This window comes from Osmerus eperlanus, chromosome 9, assembly GCF_963692335.1.
Source record: "Osmerus eperlanus chromosome 9, fOsmEpe2.1, whole genome shotgun sequence".
NCBI lineage: Eukaryota > Metazoa > Chordata > Actinopteri > Osmeriformes > Osmeridae > Osmerus > Osmerus eperlanus.
In genome coordinates, this window is record NC_085026.1 from 18,404,289 (window position 1) to 18,424,846 (window position 20,558).

Here is a 20,558-nt window from a genome sequence, read left to right on the forward strand (position 1 = left end):
CATATCCCAAGTGTATTATCACACGTCAACAGTTTCCTGAGTCCATGATAAAACAATGTCATCGATGGGTATCCCGTACCATAAACTACACCACCGAAAGAACGATCCACAAACAATGTATATGTAAATATGTAGCACATTTTATAGATTTACTAATCGCATTGAAGAAATAGGCGGTACGCATATGTGATTAAATTTTGTAAAATGCCTTGGCTGGTACTTAGACATGATTGGACTGTAATGATTCCACAGCCCTCTCATCCAGCACCTATCTGTGGAGATAGAGAGAAAAACATCTATATATAGGCAGCTGCAGAGCCTGGCTGAGAGGAGAGGTCTGTTCTGGGGACGTGATGTATCCTGCCAGTCACCACAGAGAGGAAACGCAGTGTACTGTACGGTCCGGCCCACTTCCCTTACATCCCTTCAGACTATCACACTCAGATATATATGTATCATGTTAAACCATGTTCATGTACAATAAGATCAGACTGCATACAAGATAACCTAGAGAGAGACATCAATCAGTCTGTGAGAAATCAAACTTAATGAGTTTGATGAGAGGATGAATGCGTTTCCACTTAAGGAATACTGAGAAAAATATTGGGGGCTGGAGTTAGGACAATCATGGAGCTCCATTTGCAAGCTGAACACCACAAAACCTCTCTGGATGCCCATTCACACCACCTGTTACTCACCATGACCCTAAAAGGAGACAGCTGGGCCAATCAGGGCTGAGCTGTGCAACCAGTGGGCCAATCAGACAGCCGGCTGAGAGAGAGGACGTCGCTGGCATCGCCCTCAGCTGTTCCTGGTTTAGAGGCTCAGCTCAGCTCAGCTCCCATATACAGTGTCCTGGTGTCTGCAGCCCAGAGTGGATCTCAGCTACGTAACCAGAAGCAGTCCACTGTTACCCCCCCCCCCGTCTGGGCCTCATGCAGGGGGTACGAGGGGCACCTACCTGAAAAACACTGGATGTAATATTCCCCCATCCTAAGTCTGTGATTGACTACCCTTTGCATTTAACAACAAGCCACTGTAGCTGAGAAAAACTGATAATTGAAGTTATCTGATAACTTAATATGACACATTACCTTTTTACTTTTTATGTTTACACTGACTGATGCTCTACTGATTTACATCAAGCTGTTTATAAAGATTTCACATTTTCACACATGTTTTATCAGCCCAAAGTATAAACATTTTTGTTAAAAAGTAAAGAATATAACTTTTGTCAAAATCAGTATTGCATCAACATCTGTAATCCTCCATCCCCTCCCTCCCTCACATCCTACAACTTAACCGCTCAGTTTGGCATTTACAAGTATTTCCATTTTGGGTTACCTCCAACCTGGTCAGATGAATGTACTATGTTCTTCCTGGTTGTTGTTTTTTTGTGCTAACGGTTCTTATTTGGACTTGGTTGAACCCCTAGCCCCTCCTCCAGGCCAGAGAGCCAGTCCCTAGCCCTTCCTCCAGGCCAGAGAGCCAGGTCGCTAGCCCCTCCTCCAGGCCAGAGAGCCAGGTCCCTAGCCCCTCCTCCAGGCCAGAGAGCCAGGTCGCTAGCCCCTCCTCCAGGCCAGAGAGCCAGGTCGCTAGCCCCTCCTCCAGGCCAGAGAGCCAGGTCTTATTTAAGGACTCCTCTCACCGTGGTCCTCTGTCCCAGTGGAAGCATCTGTCTAGTGATACAACTTGGTGAGTGCTTTTCACAGCTTGTTTCTTTACAGGATGTCAGGAGTTCTTTGAGTGTATGTTTGTTTATGTTTGTTCATGTTTAAGTTGTTCTTTGAAAAGTGTCTTGATCTAGCAAAGATAGTCACTGAAACTGGGCAGTGTTGTTTTAAACTGGACTAAAATACTGGGCTTAATACTGTAAATGTATACTTTAGTATTTAACAGTAAAGTAAGAGAATACACTTCAAACTGTTAAGTGGAAATGATAGATGACAAGTGTTTTTGTTTGTTGTTTTTCACTGCTGAGCGACAGGATAAGCCCCTTTTGAGACTGATGCGATTTGAAGCACATTTTAAGGATGTACGCAATCTGTAAACACCTAAAATACGTCACAATTAACTGTATATTGTTCATCGTTTTAAAATATTAAATCGTGTCAAGACCATTAGGACTATACTGAACGCTGTCGAATGAATGAAGCCATTACAGTTGTAGGGAGAAAGGAGCCGAGCGGTGATCAGTGGTGTCACAATGTGCCCAGAGCAGGTTTCTGCTTCCTGGCTCATCCAGACCTGAAGCAGCTTCAGATAGGGGCTACACAGGCCCGCGTGGCTCATGCTTCGCCGTGTTTGGGAGCAGAGGGAGTTGGGAGCTTAAAATAGATGGAGGATCTTGCCTGCTGACACTGGTATGCCCCTCTTTGGCGCTACCTTCGGCAGCCCCTGAATGTCCCAGGAACTCTTCTGAACATGGAGATACAGTATCAGTAGATGAAGTTGGGACCAAGTAGTTGGGACCAAAATAAAGTCACACCCCAGATTCATCAGCAGTCTGTAGAGACTGTAGTGGGTATTTAAGATACACGCTAAGGTATGTGTGCTGTTGATGGCATTTTCCAAACAGCTGATCGACAGAGAAAATATTAACTTTAAGAAGACAATATTTCCTCAAAAGCAAAGATTCTGGTTCTTGTTATTCCAAAAGTGTTAACGTATCTGGTTTTGTTCAGTTATGGTTGGCGCTCCTGCTATGCTGTCTATGGCAGGAATGGCTTAGACAGCTGCTCCCTTCTCACTCCCTCCCTCCCTTTCTCCCTTCCTCCCCCATCACCCATAGACCACCAGTGAAGCCCAGCCATGTGTGACGACGACGAGACTACCGCCCTTGTGTGCGACAACGGCTCTGGCTTGGTCAAGGCTGGCTTTGCAGGGGATGACGCGCCCCGCGCTGTCTTCCCTTCCATTGTTGGAAGGCCCCGCCATCAGGTACCCTCCGCCTCCCCCGGGGAACACCACGCACCCATCAGCACACCAAACATGTCTGACAGCTGCTCTGTGATTGGACTGTGTGTGGGTTGTGACTGTGCTGTGATTGGACTGTGTGTGGGTTGTGACAGTGCTGTGATTGGACTGTGTGTGGGTTGTGACAGTGCTGGGTGTTTCCTGCGTTGCTAAGCTCTCCCCTCTCTCCCCCAGGGTGTGATGGTGGGTATGGGTCAGAAGGACAGCTACGTAGGAGACGAGGCCCAGAGCAAGAGGGGTATCCTGACCCTGAAGTACCCCATCGAGCATGGCATCATCACCAACTGGGACGATATGGAGAAGGTGGGTCTCTACTGTCATGTGACCCAGAGGGAATCTACTGTCACATCACCTCCATCCTTAACCCTGTCAGCACGGCTGGGACAGTGTGTTCCTGTTCTGATGTGTGCGTTTCCTCTCCTGGTCAGATCTGGCACCACACCTTCTACAACGAGCTGCGTGTGGCACCCGAGGAGCACCCCACCCTGCTCACAGAGGCCCCCCTCAACCCCAAGGCCAACAGGGAGAAGATGACCCAGGTACCCAGAACTGTTTTCACTTCAAATCCTGTTTGTTTATGAAGCTGCTGGACTAGAGGTAACCCGCTCGTGTTCCTCTCTCCTTCAGATCATGTTTGAGACCTTCAATGTCCCCGCCATGTACGTGGCCATCCAGGCTGTGCTGTCCCTGTACGCCTCTGGCCGTACCACCGGTGAGCAGCACACCTCTCCAGCTGGCTCTTTAGCTACAGCAATAACTATATATGAAAACTACAAACAAAAAATACATTCAGTCATATATAATGGACCCAGAATAGCTTGGTGTAAAAAATGTGTAATACTAGTGTTGACAGTTTAAGCTACATGATTCTCACTCTCGTTGTCGAGGACGAGTGTTAATCCCTCTTTGGCAGCGTACGTGATGTGTCTGGCTCCATTGATGTCAGCAGCATTGTTCTTTTATGATCTGACAAATGTTTGGAAGGATTTCCACAATGGCAGCTGGTCGTAACTCTAGCAGGAGACGTGTGTGTCTGACCCTGGTCCTTGCCTGCCCCCTACAGGTATCGTGCTGGACTCCGGTGATGGTGTGACCCACAACGTCCCCATCTATGAGGGCTACGCCCTGCCCCACGCCATCATGCGTCTGGATCTGGCCGGTCGCGACCTGACTGACTACCTGATGAAGATCCTGACTGAGCGTGGCTACTCTTTTGTCACAACTGGTGAGGACGTTGAACAAAAGATAACTGTGTCAAAACGTCCTTGCTGTGTGTGTGTTGAACTCCCTCTCCTCACCACCTGAACTCCTCCCCCCAGCCGAGCGTGAGATCGTGCGTGACATCAAGGAGAAGCTGTGCTACGTGGCTCTGGACTTTGAGAATGAGATGGCCACCGCCGCCTCCTCCTCCTCCCTGGAGAAGAGCTACGAGCTTCCTGACGGCCAGGTCATCACCATCGGTAACGAGCGTTTCCGCTGCCCCGAGACCCTGTTCCAGCCTTCCTTCATCGGTGAGTCTCACCTACTGGCTTCCTGTCAGAGTTCAGGGTTTATCTGACACGTGTATTGCTCCATGGTGTCAGTTCTGAGCTGCTGTGATGTTGCTCACCCGAGCTGCTCTGATGTTGCTCACCAGGTATGGAGTCTGCCGGTATCCATGAGACAGCCTACAACAGCATCATGAAGTGTGACATTGACATCCGTAAGGACCTGTACGCCAACAATGTGCTGTCTGGTGGTACCACCATGTACCCCGGTATTGCTGACCGCATGCAGAAGGAGATCACAGCCCTGGCCCCCTCCACCATGAAGATCAAGGTGAGGCTAGATCAATGAGTTCACCTGGTTGACATGTCACAGGGAAAGCAGGCTAACCCTACGACGGCCTGATGTGTACACTGTGCTGACGTGAGTCTGTGCTTTGCAGATCATCGCTCCCCCCGAGCGTAAGTACTCTGTCTGGATCGGAGGCTCCATCCTGGCCTCTCTGTCCACCTTCCAGCAGATGTGGATCAGCAAGCAGGAGTACGACGAGGCAGGCCCCTCCATCGTCCACAGGAAGTGCTTCTAAACATCTCATCTCACCCATACCACATTTGTACTGCTTACTTTACTGTATATACATGTACTGTTGTAATAAAAAGAAATCCTTGTGACAGTAAATTTGTGATGTATTCTTTTTAGTGAATAGTAGTGTTTAGAAGTAAACATGCTTCAAAAAAATAAAGGTTCACTTTATGGCCATTACAACCTTTTGACATGCAGCATTGAATAGAATAAGTGTCACTATTCAAAAATATAAATTGTCAATTTATCGTCGTCTTCATCTGTCCTGTCTTGGTTTGTACCAGGGACAGTTTTGAACATCTATCAAACTAGTTTCCTGTGTTGAGTAACCAAGCATGTTTCCAGTCCTGTAGTTGTAGTGGTGTGGCCAGCCGCCAGGGGCGGTAGAGAGCATTTCCTCTGCGGTGAAGAATTTGAATGTCGTCTAGCCAATCACAGCGCAGCGTGCGGCAGCGCTGCCGTTTGAAAGAGGAGCGGAAATGTTAAGTCTAGTTCAGAAGCAGAGTCATGCAGTTAGCATGCTAGCAGCCTAGCACGTTAGGGTTCTTTTAGAAGACATGTAGACAAAAGGTTTTGGTATGTAAGCTTGTTTGGAAAGAGCAGACGGTTGTGATAATGGTTGATATACAGTAGAAAGAGATTAGCTAAACAAAAAGGAAGTGAGGTTTGATGACGGGGGGGGGGCATCGTATCGCTAAAGTAGCCAGCTAACTTCAGACAGTGGTGTTCTGAATACAGATTGCTGAACGTTTCCAGGACTTAGGTAGCGTTAGATTACTAATGCACGGTTAAAAGTAACAGTCAAGTGAAAATGAAGATCATGGAAAGAAATGTGTTGCGTCTGGCTGCGGTTCAACACCTTCGGACGGCATTTGGGATAAAGACAAAAAACTGGAACAAAAACAAAGCAAGCGGCTGCAAGATGACAGCTAACGATGGCTACTCGGTACGTGTTATTACGTGTCAATCTTCTGACTTGTTTTGTATTAGATTTTTTTTTTCTTGTTCGCTATACTGCTTTATCAAGAGTAGTCTGATTTGAGACGGAGAATTTTACGACCCAGACGACAGCTGTTGAACTGAACGGTGTGAATAACGCATTGTTTGGGACTTGTTGGTTAACGAACAACTCATTTACATATATCCGTCACACTTTAAACCCCCATTGTTAGAGCAAGAAATTGTCACCCATTGTTAGTGTAGCAATCCAAGTTTTTTTCAACAGCTTCACGATTGTTACTTTGAGATCGCAGTAGCTAAACTAGAGCTATATTTCAAACTTTATATGTCCGGGATTAAGTCAAATATTGCAAAGAAAAAGGCCAATACTTTATTAATACGTAAACCTTTGCTATGAGGTAATGGACTCTTTTTCAACTATTTCCATGCCACTATTCAGAAGCAGTCGTTATATTCGCTACAGGTAATTCAATTTAACTTGAGCTAGACAGTACACAATTGAAGTTTTGTAATGAGTTTTCCACTTGCCAGCTGTAGACAGAGGTGTTTCTAAACTGAAACACGAGGCTAGTCATCCAGGCTGTTGTTTTTCAAATGTACAGTGAATTTTCCCTCTAAAACACAGGAATGTTTGACCTTTGTAGATCAGGTGAGACAGTTGAATCCAACAGTGGAATGCAGAACTGTCACAAGATGGTTTGAGGGCAAATCTGCTACTGGGGGGGAGCAGGAATCATGTGAAGACTAGAATCTCCTGAAACCATGTGCAGAAATGTGATTGATTTGCTTCATAATTAGATTATAAGGGAGTTAATAGTCGAGAAAAATGTATAGCTCCTCTTCAAACAAACCTTGAATGGAAACATGTTGTTTTGTTCTCAGGTGAAAGTGTTTGGGGTACCATTGGAGAGTCTGCCGCAGCGTAAGGTTGTGTATGGGGAGGTCCCCTGCTTTCTGGTGGACGCCTGCTCCACTCTCCAGGAGCACATAGACACAGAAGGCCTGTTTAGAAAATCGGGCTCCATTGTTCGTCTGAAAGCCCTGCGGGTGAGTGGTGGCTGAGGTTGACCTTGCTTTCAATAGGGGGGGACCTTGACTCTGGGAATGGTCCAACACAGGCTCCATTGTCTCCCCAGGCAAAGCTGGATCTGGGTGAGGAGTGCCTCTCCACCGCGCTGCCTTGCGACGTGGCTGGCCTGGTTAAGCAGTTCTTCCGGGAGCTTCCGGAGCCGGTGTTGCCGGCGGAGCTGCAGGAGTCCTTCCTCCGGGCCCAGCAGCTGTCCAGTGCGGAGGACCGGTCCTCTGCCACGCTGCTGCTGTCCTGCGTGCTGCCCCACAGGAACCTCAGCCTGCTGCGATACTTCTTCAGCTTCCTCTACGATGTTTCTCAGAGGTACATCCTCCCCCTTTCTTCTTTACTGACTAATGGAACCGTCGCTTTTAGGTGCTCATTTAGCTGAGATAGGTGCTCATTTTCTGTGTTCATCTCTGTCTCCAGGAGTGCAGCCAACAAGATGGACAGCAGCAATCTGTCTGTGATTCTGGCTCCCAACCTTCTGCATGCAGGAGACGGGACTGAGAAGATGAACGCCAACACAGAGAAGCGGCTCAGGCTGCAGGCTGCCGTGGTGCTCTGCCTGATAGAGAATGCCCAGGACGTTGGTACTGAGCTACCTCTTGTTGTTGAGCAGCAAAATAACCTTTTACTGATTTGTGAATGACGTCATGTTTGCCTTTCTTAGTGTTCTAGCGTTTCCAATGTTTATGGAAGTAAGCCGTTAGAGCTGTAACTTTACTTAGTACATCTACAGATCTAAAGGTCAATGCAATTTCAATTGGGTTGAGATAATTTTGGCTAAACTGCATGTTGGTCACCGCTCAGGGCTCAGGTGTGTGTGTGTCTGGTAGGGGTGGTTCCAGGGTTTCTGATGGAGAAGGTTCCGGCCATGCTGGGCGGTGAGCTTCTCTCTCCCTCCCTTGAGGAACCTGAGGAGCTGGACTCCTCAGGGATGAAGAGGAGACGCAGACGAAGCTTGGGAGGTGAGGTTCCACCTGCTGTCCATGTAGAGGAAGATGTGTTCCCGGTGGCTTACCTGCCACAATGAGAGGTTATTCTTACAGTTCTGGAGAATGTGTGTGTTGGCTATAGTGTGGGAGGATCTACACAGCATGAAGGCAGTTTAGTTGAATGTGAATGTTCTGGTTTGCTCTCGTGTTGCAGATATGGTCAGTGGAGCTCTGAATAAGTTAAAAACTAGTAGAACCCCCACTCCCAGCCCGCAGTCAGACAGATGTGGTAGGTATCCAGGTTAGCTACCGCCTGCCTACTGTTGCCTCTCGGGAGCTGTTAGAGCAGGAAAACCACCAAGACCATTCATTCCATCAGACTTGCATCATGATCAGCTGCTTGACTTTCACAGAGAAATGCAACCCCACTTTTAATCTCTTCTGATTGGCTTTATGTGCTTTTAGATTTTTGTCGCAGTACAGATGTACCCGTTTGTGCCAGTAAAAATGTTTTCTCTGGCTATTTGAATGAAGGTGCCTGTGATGCTTCATAGGAGACTGCTCTTCTGCCTGTGATGCTTGTCATTGACTAATCCTTTCCTTAATTACAAATCCTGAGAATCCGTGCTCATGACTTCAATGAATTTGGTTCTGAATGATTTTCCAATGAGTTTCTGGGGGTCCTGCCTAATCCCTGCCTCTGATCCTAAACCCTGTCCCCAGTCTTCTCCACCACCCCTGTGATCATGACGCCAAACATCAAACGAAAGCTCCCGCTGGAGGCTGGCCACAGCTATGGCTTCTCCAGCAAGAAGCGGAGATCCATCAAAAAGACTCTGGGTATAGAGTTACTGCCCAACGCTCTGTTTGGGGGCGTATCCACTCCTGCTCCAGGTAGAGCTGGACCTTATCTGAGCTGGATAAGATCACTGTTACTGCTTCCATCTTGTCTTCTGCTGGGGTTTGTTTCTCAGACGTTTCCCTTGTTCCTGTTTTCATCTTCAGATCCCAGTGTATCGACCATGAATACTTCCCAGAATCCTCTGGCTTCAGCTGGGCCAGCCAATCGGCAGGCAGCTAGCTCTGGGCGGAGGAGGAGCAGGAGGCTGAGTAACAGACATGCTGTCAGCCGGTACGTAGCGCCACCTCCGCCAGACCCCAACACACCCCCTCTGCTCCCCCTCTGCTCCCCCTCTGCTCCCCCTCTGCTCCCCCTCTGCTCCCCCTCTGCTCCCCCTCTGCCAGACCCCAACACACCCCCTCTGCTCCCCCTCTGCTCCCCCTCTGCTCCCCCTCTGCTCCCCCTCTGCTCCCCCTCTGCTCCCCCTCTGCTCCCCCTCTGCCAGACCCCAACACACCCCCTCTGCTCCCCCTCTGCTCCCCCTCTGCCAGACCCCAACACACCCCCTCTGCTCCCCCTCTGCTCCCCCTCTGCTCCCCCTCTGCTCCCCCTCTGCTCCCCCTCTGCTCCCCCTCTGCCAGACCCCAACACACCCCCTCTGCTCCCCCTCTGCTCCCCCTCTGCTCCCCCTCTGCTCCCCCTCTGCTCCCCCTCTGCCAGACCCCAACACACCCCCTCTGCTCCCCCTCTGCTCCCCCTCTGCTCCCCCTCTGCTCCCCCTCTGCTCCCCCTCTGCTCCCCCTCTGCCAGACCCCAACACACCCCCTCTGCTCCCCCTCTGCTCCCCCTCTGCTCCCCCTCTGCCAGACCCCAACACACCCCCTCTGCTCCCCCTCTGCTCCCCCTCTGCTCCCCCTCTGCTCCCCCTCCGCCAGACCCCAACACACCCCCTCTGCTCCCCCTCTGCTCCCCCTCTGCTCCCCCTCTGCTCCCCCTCCGCCAGACCCCAACACACCCCCTCTGCTCCCCCTCTGCTCCCCCTCTGCTCCCCCTCTGCTCCCCCTCTGCTCCCCCTCTGCCAGACCCCAACACACCCCCTCTGCTCCCCCTCTGCTCCCCCTCTGCTCCCCCTCTGCTCCCCCTCTGCTCCCCCTCTGCTCCCCCTCTGCTCCCCCTCTGCCAGACCCCAACACACCCCCTCTGCTCCCCCTCTGCTCCCCCTCTGCTCCCCCTCTGCTCCCCCTCTGCTCCCCCTCTGCTCCCCCTCTGCTCCCCCTCTGCCAGACCCCAACACACCCCCTCTGCTCCCCCTCTGCTCCCCCTCTGCTCCCCCTCTGCTCCCCCTCTGCCAGACCCCAACACACCCCCTCTGCTCCCCCTCTGCTCCCCCTCTGCTCCCCCTCTGCTCCCCCTCTGCTCCCCCTCTGCTCCCCCTCTGCTCCCCCTCTGCCAGACCCCAACACACCCCCTCTGCTCCCCCTCTGCTCCCCCTCTGCTCCCCCTCTGCTCCCCCTCTGCTCCCCCTCTGCTCCCCCTCTGCTCCCCCTCTGCTCCCCCTCCGCCAGACCCCAACACACCCCCTCTGCTCCCCCTCTGCTCCCCCTCTGCTCCCCCTCTGCTCCCCCTCTGCTCCCCCTCTGCCAGACCCCAACACACCCCCTCTGCTCCCCCTCTGCTCCCCCTCTGCTCCCCCTCTGCTCCCCCTCTGCTCCCCCTCTGCCAGACCCCAACACACCCCCTCTGCTCCCCCTCTGCTCCCCCTCTGCTCCCCCTCTGCTCCCCCTCTGCTCCCCCTCTGCTCCCCCTCCGCCAGACCCCAACACACCCCCTCTGCTCCCCCTCTGCTCCCCCTCTGCCAGACCCCAACACACCCCCTCTGCTCCCCCTCTGCTCCCCCTCTGCTCCCCCTCTGCACCCCCTCTGCTCCCCCTCTGCTCCCCCTCTGCTCCCCCTCTGCTCCCCCTCTGCTCCCCCTCTGCCAGACCCCAACACACCCCCTCTGCTCCCCCTCTGCTCCCCCTCTGCTCCCCCTCTGCTCCCCCTCTGCTCCCCCTCTGCTCCCCCTCTGCTCCCCCTCTGCCAGACCCCAACACACCCCCTCTGCTCCCCCTCTGCTCCCCCTCTGCTCCCCCTCTGCTCCCCCTCTGCTCCCCCTCTGCCAGACCCCAACACACCCCCTCTGCTCCCCCTCTGCTCCCCCTCTGCTCCCCCTCTGCTCCCCCTCTGCTCCCCCTCTGCCAGACCCCAACACACCCCCTCTGCTCCCCCTCTGCTCCCCCTCTGCTCCCCCTCTGCTCCCCCTCTGCTCCCCCTCTGCTCCCCCTCTGCCAGACCCCAACACACCCCCTCTGCTCCCCCTCTGCTCCCCCTCTGCTCCCCCTCTGCTCCCCCTCTGCTCCCCCTCTGCTCCCCCTCCGCCAGACCCCAACACACCCCCTCTGCTCCCCCTCTGCTCCCCCTCTGCTCCCCCTCTGCTCCCCCTCTGCTCCCCCTCTGCCAGACCCCAACACACCCCCTCTGCTCCCCCTCTGCTCCCCCTCTGCTCCCCCTCTGCTCCCCCTCTGCTCCCCCTCTGCTCCCCCTCTGCCAGACCCCAACACACCCCCTCTGCTCCCCCTCTGCTCCCCCTCTGCTCCCCCTCTGCTCCCCCTCTGCTCCCCCTCTGCTCCCCCTCCGCCAGACCCCAACACACCCCCTCTGCTCCCCCTCTGCTCCCCCTCTGCTCCCCCTCTGCTCCCCCTCCGCCAGACCCCAACACACCCCCTCTGCTCCCCCTCTGCTCCCCCTCTGCTCCCCCTCTGCTCCCCCTCTGCCAGACCCCAACACACCCCCTCTGCTCCAGCGCTTGCTGAGTCACCAGTCGTGTGTTTGTCTTCCAGAGTGGAGTCCGGGAAAGCTGGTTGCTTTTCTCCCAAAGTCACTAAGAAAGAGGCAGTCCGCAAATCCCTCCGCCTGCGCTTCAGTTTGGGGCGGAGCAGCCGAGAGACTGTAAGTGCAGCCAGCCTCTACTGAGCTCACCTGGGTTAGCTTTCTGAGCTGAAGGTCACTACAGCCTCACTGCGCTTTAACCGTATTAATCAGAATGAATCGTTGATATGCAAGACTGTGCGATTCTGCAGTACTAGGTCACAGGGGCACTTTGGTTATGGTGCTGTAAGAATTTTCTAATCTTACAAGTATGTTTTACAATCATTTGCATGATTGTTTTTAACTTTGAGCGTATTTGTAAAATTGTTGGCAACTTGGGCACTTTATATAGAGGTCTACTTATTGATGATGGTTGATCTGGGTTTAGGACATTTTAGCATTTAATTCCTCAAATCTTCTGTGTTTTTATAAGTTAGAACTATCAATTAATCCTATTTATTAGGATTTAAAATATTAACTTTTGTGACATGTAATATATTTAACCAAATATATTTGCCCAAACTAAACATTTTTGGGGGTACTTTGAAATATGTTGCTGAAGTGGGTCATTTATGTATATTTGCTACTTAATAAAATTTATACTGAGCAAAGACATGAGTCCATTATCAAATTTCTTCTGAGTTACTAACTTAATAACACTCTGAAGAATATTTACCCTTGAACTCATTTACATTTAATTTAGTCTCATTTGATTAACTCAATAAAATTAATTAATAAGATTATAACACATGTAATGTCAAGACGGAAGTGTAAGACTTACCCCTAATGCAGGTGTAACACGTAGAAGCCTTCATCTTAGTGTCATGTCTCATGTCATGCTGCATCAGGGGTCAGAGGGCATCGGCCTGAGACTGGCCACGCAGGAGAGAACCAGCAGCATCTGCCCCAGAGTCCCCACGCCCAGACACCCAGCCCTCAGCTCCACCATGCCCAGGGACAGGACCTCCTCCCAGGGTGAGTACCTCAGCAGACTGGGTACAGCGCACCAGGTCGGCTGACACGTCTCAGGTCCTGTGTGTCAGGTGTGTGAACTCTCCTCTCTGTGTTCCTCAGGCTCCAGGTTCATCAGTAAGTCGGAGGACAACCTCCTCACCCCGCAGTGTGAGGGTGGCGCCCAGCAGACCTCCTGGAGCGGGGACACCCTGGACGCCCCGGGCTTCAGCTCCTTCACCGACACCCCCATGAACGCGTGTCTGAGGAGCAGTTACTACTCCTCAGAGCCAGCCATCGTCACCTCCAAGCCCCCAGCCATCGTCACCTCCAAGCCCCCAGCCATCGTCACCTCCAAGCCCCCAGCCATCGTCACCTCCAAGCCCCCCGCTGCAGCTGGCCCGCCCCCGGAGCTGAGCTGCTCCTCCAGGGCAGAGAGCCCGGAGCGGCAGGCCTCCTTCTGTGAGGCCCGGGGCCCGACCGGCCCCACCCTGCCCCAGATCAGGAGGGCTTTCTCTGTGTCTGCGAGAGACCTGCAGGGCGTCCTAGCAGACCACGGCCCCTCTGCTGGAGGAACCAGGCAACAACCAACCAAGACCAGCCTGAGTCCTGGGCCAATGCCTCCTCCACCCCAGCCCTACACACCCACGGTTGTGATCCTGAACAAGGACTTCTCTGGTTTCCCAACCCCACAGAGAGCCCTGGCTGATGACCAGAACATCACCTTTGGTCAGATGGAGATGGTCCGCTTGTCGCCCCTGCACATAGACAGCGCTCTGTTTGAGTTTGGGATGGGTGGCAGTCCTGCAGAGCAGGCTGGTGACGGCCCCCTGGCCAGGGCGGGTGTTGGGAACTGTGTGGAAGAGGAGTCTGGAGAGGAGCAGAACAGCAGCAGGCTGATAGATGCTCTGGACATCCAGAGTCCGGCCCACTTCCAGCTGAGAGCCTCGTCTGGGTTCCAGTCTACCCCCTACAGAGCCTCAGGATTGGGGCTCCTCCACGACCGGAACTGCCCTCTACCCTCCGCCAAAGCTCTGCTGGTACCCAAGCCTGATGACGGGGACCTGCCAGGGGCTCGCAGCCCGCCGCAGCAGCAGGCCTCCCCAGGCACGCTGGAGACACGCAGACTACGAGTGGTGGAACACATCCAGCGCTTCAACAAGCTGACCCTGTACTCTCCCCAGGCCCAGGCTGCCATGATCCGCTCCCCGCTCAAGTTCCAGCGGACCCCCGTGCGCCAGTCTGTACGCAGGATCAACTCCCTGCTGGGGGAGCGGGGAGGCTCGGTGGGCAGGGCGGCCAGCGTGTCAGCTGGGCCTCAGCTCCAGCCCTGCCAGGGTCCAGACATGGGTGTCTGGGTCGCCCAGGACCGGGTGCACCCCACCAGCACCAGACCTCCAGTCCCGCCCAGGAAGCCAAATCCCATGGCCCCAAAGCCCAGGCCTGGGGCGCTGGGAGACCTCACCAACCAGGTGCCCTCCAGAGCAGACGCTGCCCCCTGCAGGAAGACGAGCGCAGGTGGATGTCAGGGGTCAACGCTGCAGCAGCTGGGGAGGGAGGAGGCACGCTACAGAGGGTCCCCACGGCAACCGCTGAATGACGGCAGGCTGCTCTCTGCCACCAAACCGATAGATCTGTAGTAAAAAAAAATGCAGGGACCTGCAGCGGGACCTATGCAGGTCCCGCAGTCTGACTGGGCGACCTCTGAACCCTCCCTTCACAATGACTCATTCTTCATGTATCAGGGGTTTAATTTATTGTGATTCCTAGTTGCTGTTCTCAGAGAGGTTGTGCTGGCCGGGCTGGATGAGTAGCTGTCCTCTGCTGGTGCCTTCGCCTGCTAGTTTGATACTCTTGTGTTGGTCTGAGAGGAGCTTTGCACATTGTGACACATCAGTGTAAATGAATGAGTGTTGGGTAGTTATTATATTAGTGCAAGCCAAATGATGTATGGTTGGAATTGTTTTACATTTATTGGTATTTATCTTATTCCTATTTTGGTCTTAGAAAAAAAGAATAAAAATCTGTTTGCAGGGGAAAAAAAGTACGAAATGTAATTTTTTGATCAAGGGCTATGTTTTGGTTTCTTTGTTAGGGTTTTAAAGATCAAGGCACCTTTTGTAGGTTTATGAATAAATCTACATTCATACAGTATTGATGTTCCCTTAAATGTCCTGCTGTCCTTTGATTTCAAAACCTCTAGTGAATTTTTTGCAAGTTGAATGTCTGTTCCAAAACCAATAAATACCAAATTTTCTAAATATTTGGGTTCACTTTATTGCATCAGTCAGACCAACTGGGAGTTCTGGTGAATCAACACTTGTAGTTGCAGTTTGCCTCCACAAGGTGGAGTCCTAGATTCAGTCGTGTCCAAACAAGTTCTGCTGTTTCAGAAGCAGCTCTGTTTCTCAGCCCAGGGTTGTGGAGTACCTTCCACCATCAGACCTATACTGCCGTGGCCCTGCTTCTGATAAGGATACAACATGGCCAGAAGGTCATTAGGTAAGTGTCACGCAATGTTGGTTACTTGGTTGAAATCAATTCAGAAGGCCTATATTAAACGCGTTTAGTATTATGATCATAATGCCTCATTGATAATTGAATAATAATTGTTTCAACTGGAAATAAAATGGATATGAATTGGATGTAACAGTTTTTTTGCAGCGAACAGACGGATTCAGTGTCCAGGCACTACTAAACCACAACAGAACTTTACCAGTGCAGACTACGCATAAAACCAGTTACATGTTCGTTAGTCTGTCTGGAGCGCTTTTTTTTGCATCATGTTGACATCGCGGTGAATTCTGTAGGCTAGACAGCTACCGCGACCATGTGCCAAACAGATGGGCAGTGGGCCTAAAAATAATCCAGGACTCAAGGTATTGACTGGAAATACGCAGGATATACGGTGTTAGAGCTAACATGCAAGGTCACTATATTTTAACTTTCCTATTCATTTTAAATAGGTGTAGGTTCAAATAACCTACATGAAGCTAGTTGACAAGGAAACTTTAAAACCTAAAACCAAACATTTTACTATAGTGCAGCCGGCAAATCCTTGTTTAAAAAAAAAAATTGGTCAATTGGCTACAGCAACCTACTGTTTGACAACAACAAAAACTTGGAGCTTTCTTTCCGAGTGTCAATTTTCATAGATTCCTTACGGAAGAAAGTTAATTTATATGACTTTTGCCAAGAATGTGTGAGCCTAATGTTTGCCAATTGAAAAATGCATTCCTCTAGCACATTAGTATAAACAGATTATGAATAGTTTATACGATTCACTTTGTAGATTTTGAAAAAAATAGGCTAACATAAAATGCATCAAATTATGATATCCACTGTGCAGGAATCGCACACAATTCCTTGAAATAGGCGCACACCAATGACTAAATTCAAATGCTTATTCCAAAAATTGAGAAAATATCTCGGCTTCTCTTAAAAATTGATCTAAAAACTTCAGTGCCGTCGGGATTCTTAACACGTTTCTTTAAAAGTAGCCTATGACTTTAAATGCAGGTCTTAAATGATTCCGTTCATTAACTCAGTGAAAGGATATGCATTGTTTGTGAGAAAATTTGACATTTTGCTCAACTTTAAGGACTGTAGGTTTACAGTTGACCATCCTGTCTAAAGACTTGTCCCCAAACCAGATGCGGTGACATTTTTATCCCTTTAATTTACTTTTTCGTTTCTGTCATACACAGATTTTATTTTGTAGGTTTGATATATTTCTTTAATCAATGGCTGTATCCAATAGGCTATTGCAACTAAATAAACGTAACGTTTTCAGGCAGTTGATATTCATTAACATGGTCCCACGGGGCTGGTTGTGATGCGAAATGGAAATAATAAATGGTCCAGATTGTCCAAATACGCCTAAGTAAATTGTTTATTTACGAAATGTATTTTGTAAAACAATTATTGCTAAACATTTCCGAAATCCCCTTTTCTGTGCATGTGAAGCTTGTGAGCTCAAATCTGGATCCTTCAACAGCACGGAAACAACGCTCATTATAGCAGTCAGGTGTCACGGGCTCCATACATGTAGGCCCAATTTTTAGGAATTACCTTGTAATATGTAGGCGGCAAGTTGGGAAAGACTATTTAATAAGCATTTCTTAATAAAAATTATTAACAAACGTTTATTACGAAAACGTATATAGGCTACGCCTATCTTTGACATGTAACTCCACAATGTGTGCCCAACAGAGCAAAGATCCCGTATCCACCAGATCCACGGCTAGCCCCTGGTTGTCTGTTTTCTAAAGTGAGTTCAGGAGTGTCGAGGGGGCGGATAGTTTTCATTTCCCCTTCATCGTGCTCAGCCAATAATGTAGAAGGATGTGTTGTGCACATCTCAGCTGGCAGACGTTTAAAAGAGAGACAGTCCGGCGCTGCTGCAGTGTGTATTCAACCACAGCCTCTGTCTATGGAATCATTAACCACTGCAGACTCTCATCACCGCGCGCCTTCATTGCAGTACAGTCCATCCCATTAGCACCCTCGCGCCTCTGGACACCTCAGAAAGAAGACCCACCAGAGAACATTTCACTCGTGGACATTTTGACAGGTGAGTGAATTTGACCGTTTTTACAGTTCCTAGCCTACCTTCAACAAGAACGTGCTTTTTTATTATTATCATAGTATCATAGTTCATTTAGATCCTTTAGAAGTGTATTTTGTTGTAGACCTTTCTCTACCCTATCGGATGATTCTATACAAAATATGAAGGCTTAACCGTCAATATGAACATGAACACGAAGGCTTACTGTCAGGGGCGTCGTTAGACCCTTTTTACTGGGGCACGTGCACCAGTATAAATCTGCTGTGCCCCAATAAAATCTAAAGTTTGAGTTTTAACAATTTACTTTATTAGTCAGTGCATTAATTTAGGTTGATAATCCCGGAAAAATTTACGCAGTATCTCAAAGCTTGTAAAATCAAAGCAGTTGAAAACACAAACACAAACATGTCAGCGAGCTCTTCTGAGCTTGCCAAATAGCCACTGCAGCACTCACACTGAAGTCCAGGTGTCGGACTCGGCACACAAGTCAGAATTGAGGTAGGCTAAGAAAGCATTACAAAACTAAAGAAAGTTTCTAAATGATAGGCCTACCGATCATCTTATTTTTACTAAAACATAAAAACAATATTACATGAAGCAAAAAATTTTTTTGTAGGCTTGCATTAACTATGGATGTCCCTGCCAAAGCTGATATAAAACTTGCGTCCCTAAACCGTTGTATAGTGGGTTAAGCAAGGGGAGTTTCTATAGCCTAGTAGTGCATTGTGCGCAACAGCTTGGAAGATATGGGATATGAATAGGGGCCTGTGCCCCAGTACAGTTTTATGTCTAACAACGCCACTGCTTACTGTTAATATGAACATGAACACGACGGTCTAAGTTTACAACCACATTACATCACTTCAAACGCTTTACACAGGCTCGTGCCATTATTTGTCTGCTCTCAATCAGTTACGGTTTGGCTTGCGCCTGCATTGATGTCTAAAGTATTTAATCTCACCTAGAATTTGTATACATATTTGTTTACTGCTTCTATTTAATCATTGTAAATAATGCTTAGGTAAGTCAATACAATGGTCTTATATGGACAATTGCATGAAGGTCGAACAGCCGAGACAAGCATGCGTATTTACGCAGCGTAATGACTGACCTACGTAGCATTGTATTAGAAATGTTGTATCATGAATGTTCTCTTCCTTCTCCAAGGATGGCAAATTCAGCGCGTGTCCTCTGTGGTATGGTTTTCATCATGGGGTTGCTATCATCTCCCGTGGATTCCAAAAGGAACCGAGGCTCACAAGGCGCCATACCTCATCCAGACAAAAGCAACCCAAACGAATCGGAGCAGCAACCCCAGCCACCGCAGGCGGGCTCGGGTTCCCGGGGGCGGGGGAAGAGCTCCGCCGCGCCGGCCGAGGAGGTTCTGGAGTCCAGCCAGGAAGCGTTACACGTCACGGAGCGCCGCTATCTGAAACGGGACTGGTGCAAGACCCAGCCACTAAAACAGACTATCCACGAGGAGGGCTGCATCAGCCGCACCATCATCAACAGGTTCTGCTATGGACAGTGTAACTCGTTTTACATCCCTAGACATGTGCGGAGGGAGGAAGGGGCTTTCCAGTCCTGCTCCTTCTGCAAGCCGAAGCGGTTTACCACCATGACGTTTACTCTGAACTGTCCAGACCAGCAGCCTTCCACCAAGAAGAAGCGTATCCAGCGCGTGAAGCAGTGTCGCTGTATATCCATAGACCTGGACTAGGCACAGGTACTGATTAGTCTTCATTGAAATGGTCAGTCTTGGCCTGATCATAAATCAACCAGACTATTGAAACCAAGGAAATGATCAATTTGCTAAACCTCAAACATCACATTTACCCGCACGGGGATGAAGCGCCATAGCAGTGGACCGCTAACCCATCGTCCAATGTTGATACCGGACTTTAGTGAACAAATCTCGTATTGTGTCCGTCTAATTTCACATCAAGCGAATTATATTCGTGGCTATAGCAACCGTGCACGTCTTGATCACAACATGCTGTCCATTGCCTTGTCTCACCTCCAAATACGTTTGAATTTCTGTTCACAGGATCCTTATTTTACTCTTTTGGGTCAATACAACAAACAGCCGAAAACACACAATGTAGGTTTGATACGTTTCTATATGAGGTACTGAGTTTCCACTGTGTGGAATGTTAGGGAGACGGAGGGCTTATTTGATAATGAGATGCTAAAGACATTTCATTGATATTTTCTGTGAATTTCGACCACCCAGTAGTTTCAGTGGAGATTTTGTAAACGTAGGCCAATAGGCTAGTTTGATTCTATAAATATATACAATAAAAGATTTGTTAAAATGTTTGCTGTACAGAGTTTGTTTAAAATGTTGAAGATGGAAACATTAAATATGTAACATGTTAACCTAATACTTTGTCTACATTGTGTATGCAGTTTTTAAGAAGCGTAGGTTGTCCAATTGCCAAAATAAACTATCGACATAATGTTTTGTAAACTTTTGTCAGTTAAAGCAAGCCACAATCAGTGCATGGGTAAGTGGACAGTAAAGTAGGCTAAATGATTCCTTAAATTGCTAATACTATGTTCATGAGTGTGTTATGCATCAGGCTGATCCGGAACACAACATGAAACATCTTTCCAGCGATGAGGCCTCTTCTTGCTCGGAGCCAAACTCTCGCTGAGACTTTTCTATGTTTCTTAAACCCGTGATTTGTTTAGTTGTAAAACTACGGTCATTCGCGACGAAAGACCGCAAGAATCGCTATTTCACCGTTTGTTTATAACTTTAAATAAGATTATGCAATTGTATATACGGCTTATTTTGAGGTCGGAAATCTTGAACTCAAGTTCAAGTTAACCCTCGTGCTGCCTTCGGGTCACATGACCCAAAGGTTCATAACGAACCATTGTTGTGTTTACCCAATTTTACCCAATACAAAAACAAATAAAAATAATTTTCTTTTAACCATTCCAATGTGGGGGGTCTGAGACAGCCCGACAGTTAAAAAAAAATGCTTCACTTTGTTTTTGTATGAGGTAAATTTGTCGCAATACGACGGTGGGTCACAATGACTGATGGGTCAGAATGACCCGAAGATAACACAAGGGTTAAACTTGAACTGCGCGTGTATGATGTTCAAAGAACCGAACCTTTCAATCCAATCAACCTCGTGCTCAACCACGGTCTCACTGGCGTTACACTGATGCGCGCAATGCATAAAGCAAGCCTTTAATTTTGTATCTAGAAACCAATGTTCTAAATTATAAATTAAGTGCGATTTTACATCAAGCAAAGGAATGTGATTA

The 20,558-nt window shown here is 49.4% G+C and overlaps 3 protein-coding genes and 1 long non-coding RNA gene across 7 annotated transcripts; 3 read left to right on the forward strand and 1 right to left on the reverse strand.

Annotated features, from left to right (window-relative positions):
* Positions 1-80: 80 nt before the first annotated feature.
* On the reverse strand, positions 81-1,389 carry LOC134027004 (uncharacterized). The gene is made up of 3 exons (XR_009931403.1): positions 1,345-1,389; positions 699-961; positions 81-272 (listed from the first exon to the last, which is right to left on the reverse strand). It is a non-coding gene; the product is annotated as an uncharacterized LOC134027004 (long non-coding RNA).
* A 203-nt stretch (positions 1,390-1,592) lies between these two features.
* actc1b (actin alpha cardiac muscle 1b) lies at positions 1,593-5,139 on the forward strand. Its single transcript, XM_062470020.1, has 9 exons — positions 1,593-1,695; positions 2,792-2,940; positions 3,151-3,279; positions 3,405-3,515; positions 3,604-3,688; positions 4,040-4,201; positions 4,296-4,487; positions 4,613-4,794; positions 4,904-5,139. Exons 2-9 carry the CDS (start codon positions 2,812-2,814, stop codon positions 5,045-5,047), a joined length of 1,134 nt encoding a protein of 377 aa, XP_062326004.1. The 5' UTR covers positions 1,593-1,695; positions 2,792-2,811; the 3' UTR covers positions 5,048-5,139.
* Positions 5,140-5,497: 358 nt separating this feature from the next.
* On the forward strand, positions 5,498-14,964 carry arhgap11a (Rho GTPase activating protein 11A). Of its 4 annotated transcripts, XM_062469929.1 has the most exons (11): positions 5,498-5,989; positions 6,886-7,050; positions 7,140-7,396; positions 7,502-7,665; positions 7,912-8,035; positions 8,723-8,904; positions 9,016-9,142; positions 11,731-11,839; positions 12,607-12,733; positions 12,833-13,013; positions 13,062-14,964. In XM_062469929.1, exons 1-11 carry the CDS (start codon positions 5,855-5,857, stop codon positions 14,347-14,349), a joined length of 2,859 nt encoding a protein of 952 aa, XP_062325913.1. In that variant the 5' UTR covers positions 5,498-5,854; the 3' UTR covers positions 14,350-14,964. The 4 variants fall into 4 exon arrangements, with proteins under 4 accessions (XP_062325913.1, XP_062325912.1, XP_062325915.1 ...); XM_062469928.1 differs by having other exon boundaries at positions 12,833-14,964; XM_062469931.1 differs by lacking the exons at positions 12,607-12,733; positions 12,833-13,013; positions 13,062-14,964 and adding an exon at positions 8,225-8,299 and having other exon boundaries at positions 5,501-5,989; positions 7,912-8,043; positions 8,734-8,904; positions 11,731-12,362.
* A 1,850-nt stretch (positions 14,965-16,814) lies between these two features.
* grem1b (gremlin 1b) lies at positions 16,815-19,737 on the forward strand. Its single transcript, XM_062470068.1, has 2 exons — positions 16,815-17,282; positions 18,444-19,737. Exon 2 carries the CDS (start codon positions 18,445-18,447, stop codon positions 18,994-18,996), a length of 552 nt encoding a protein of 183 aa, XP_062326052.1. The 5' UTR covers positions 16,815-17,282; position 18,444; the 3' UTR covers positions 18,997-19,737.
* Positions 19,738-20,558: the final 821 nt, after the last annotated feature.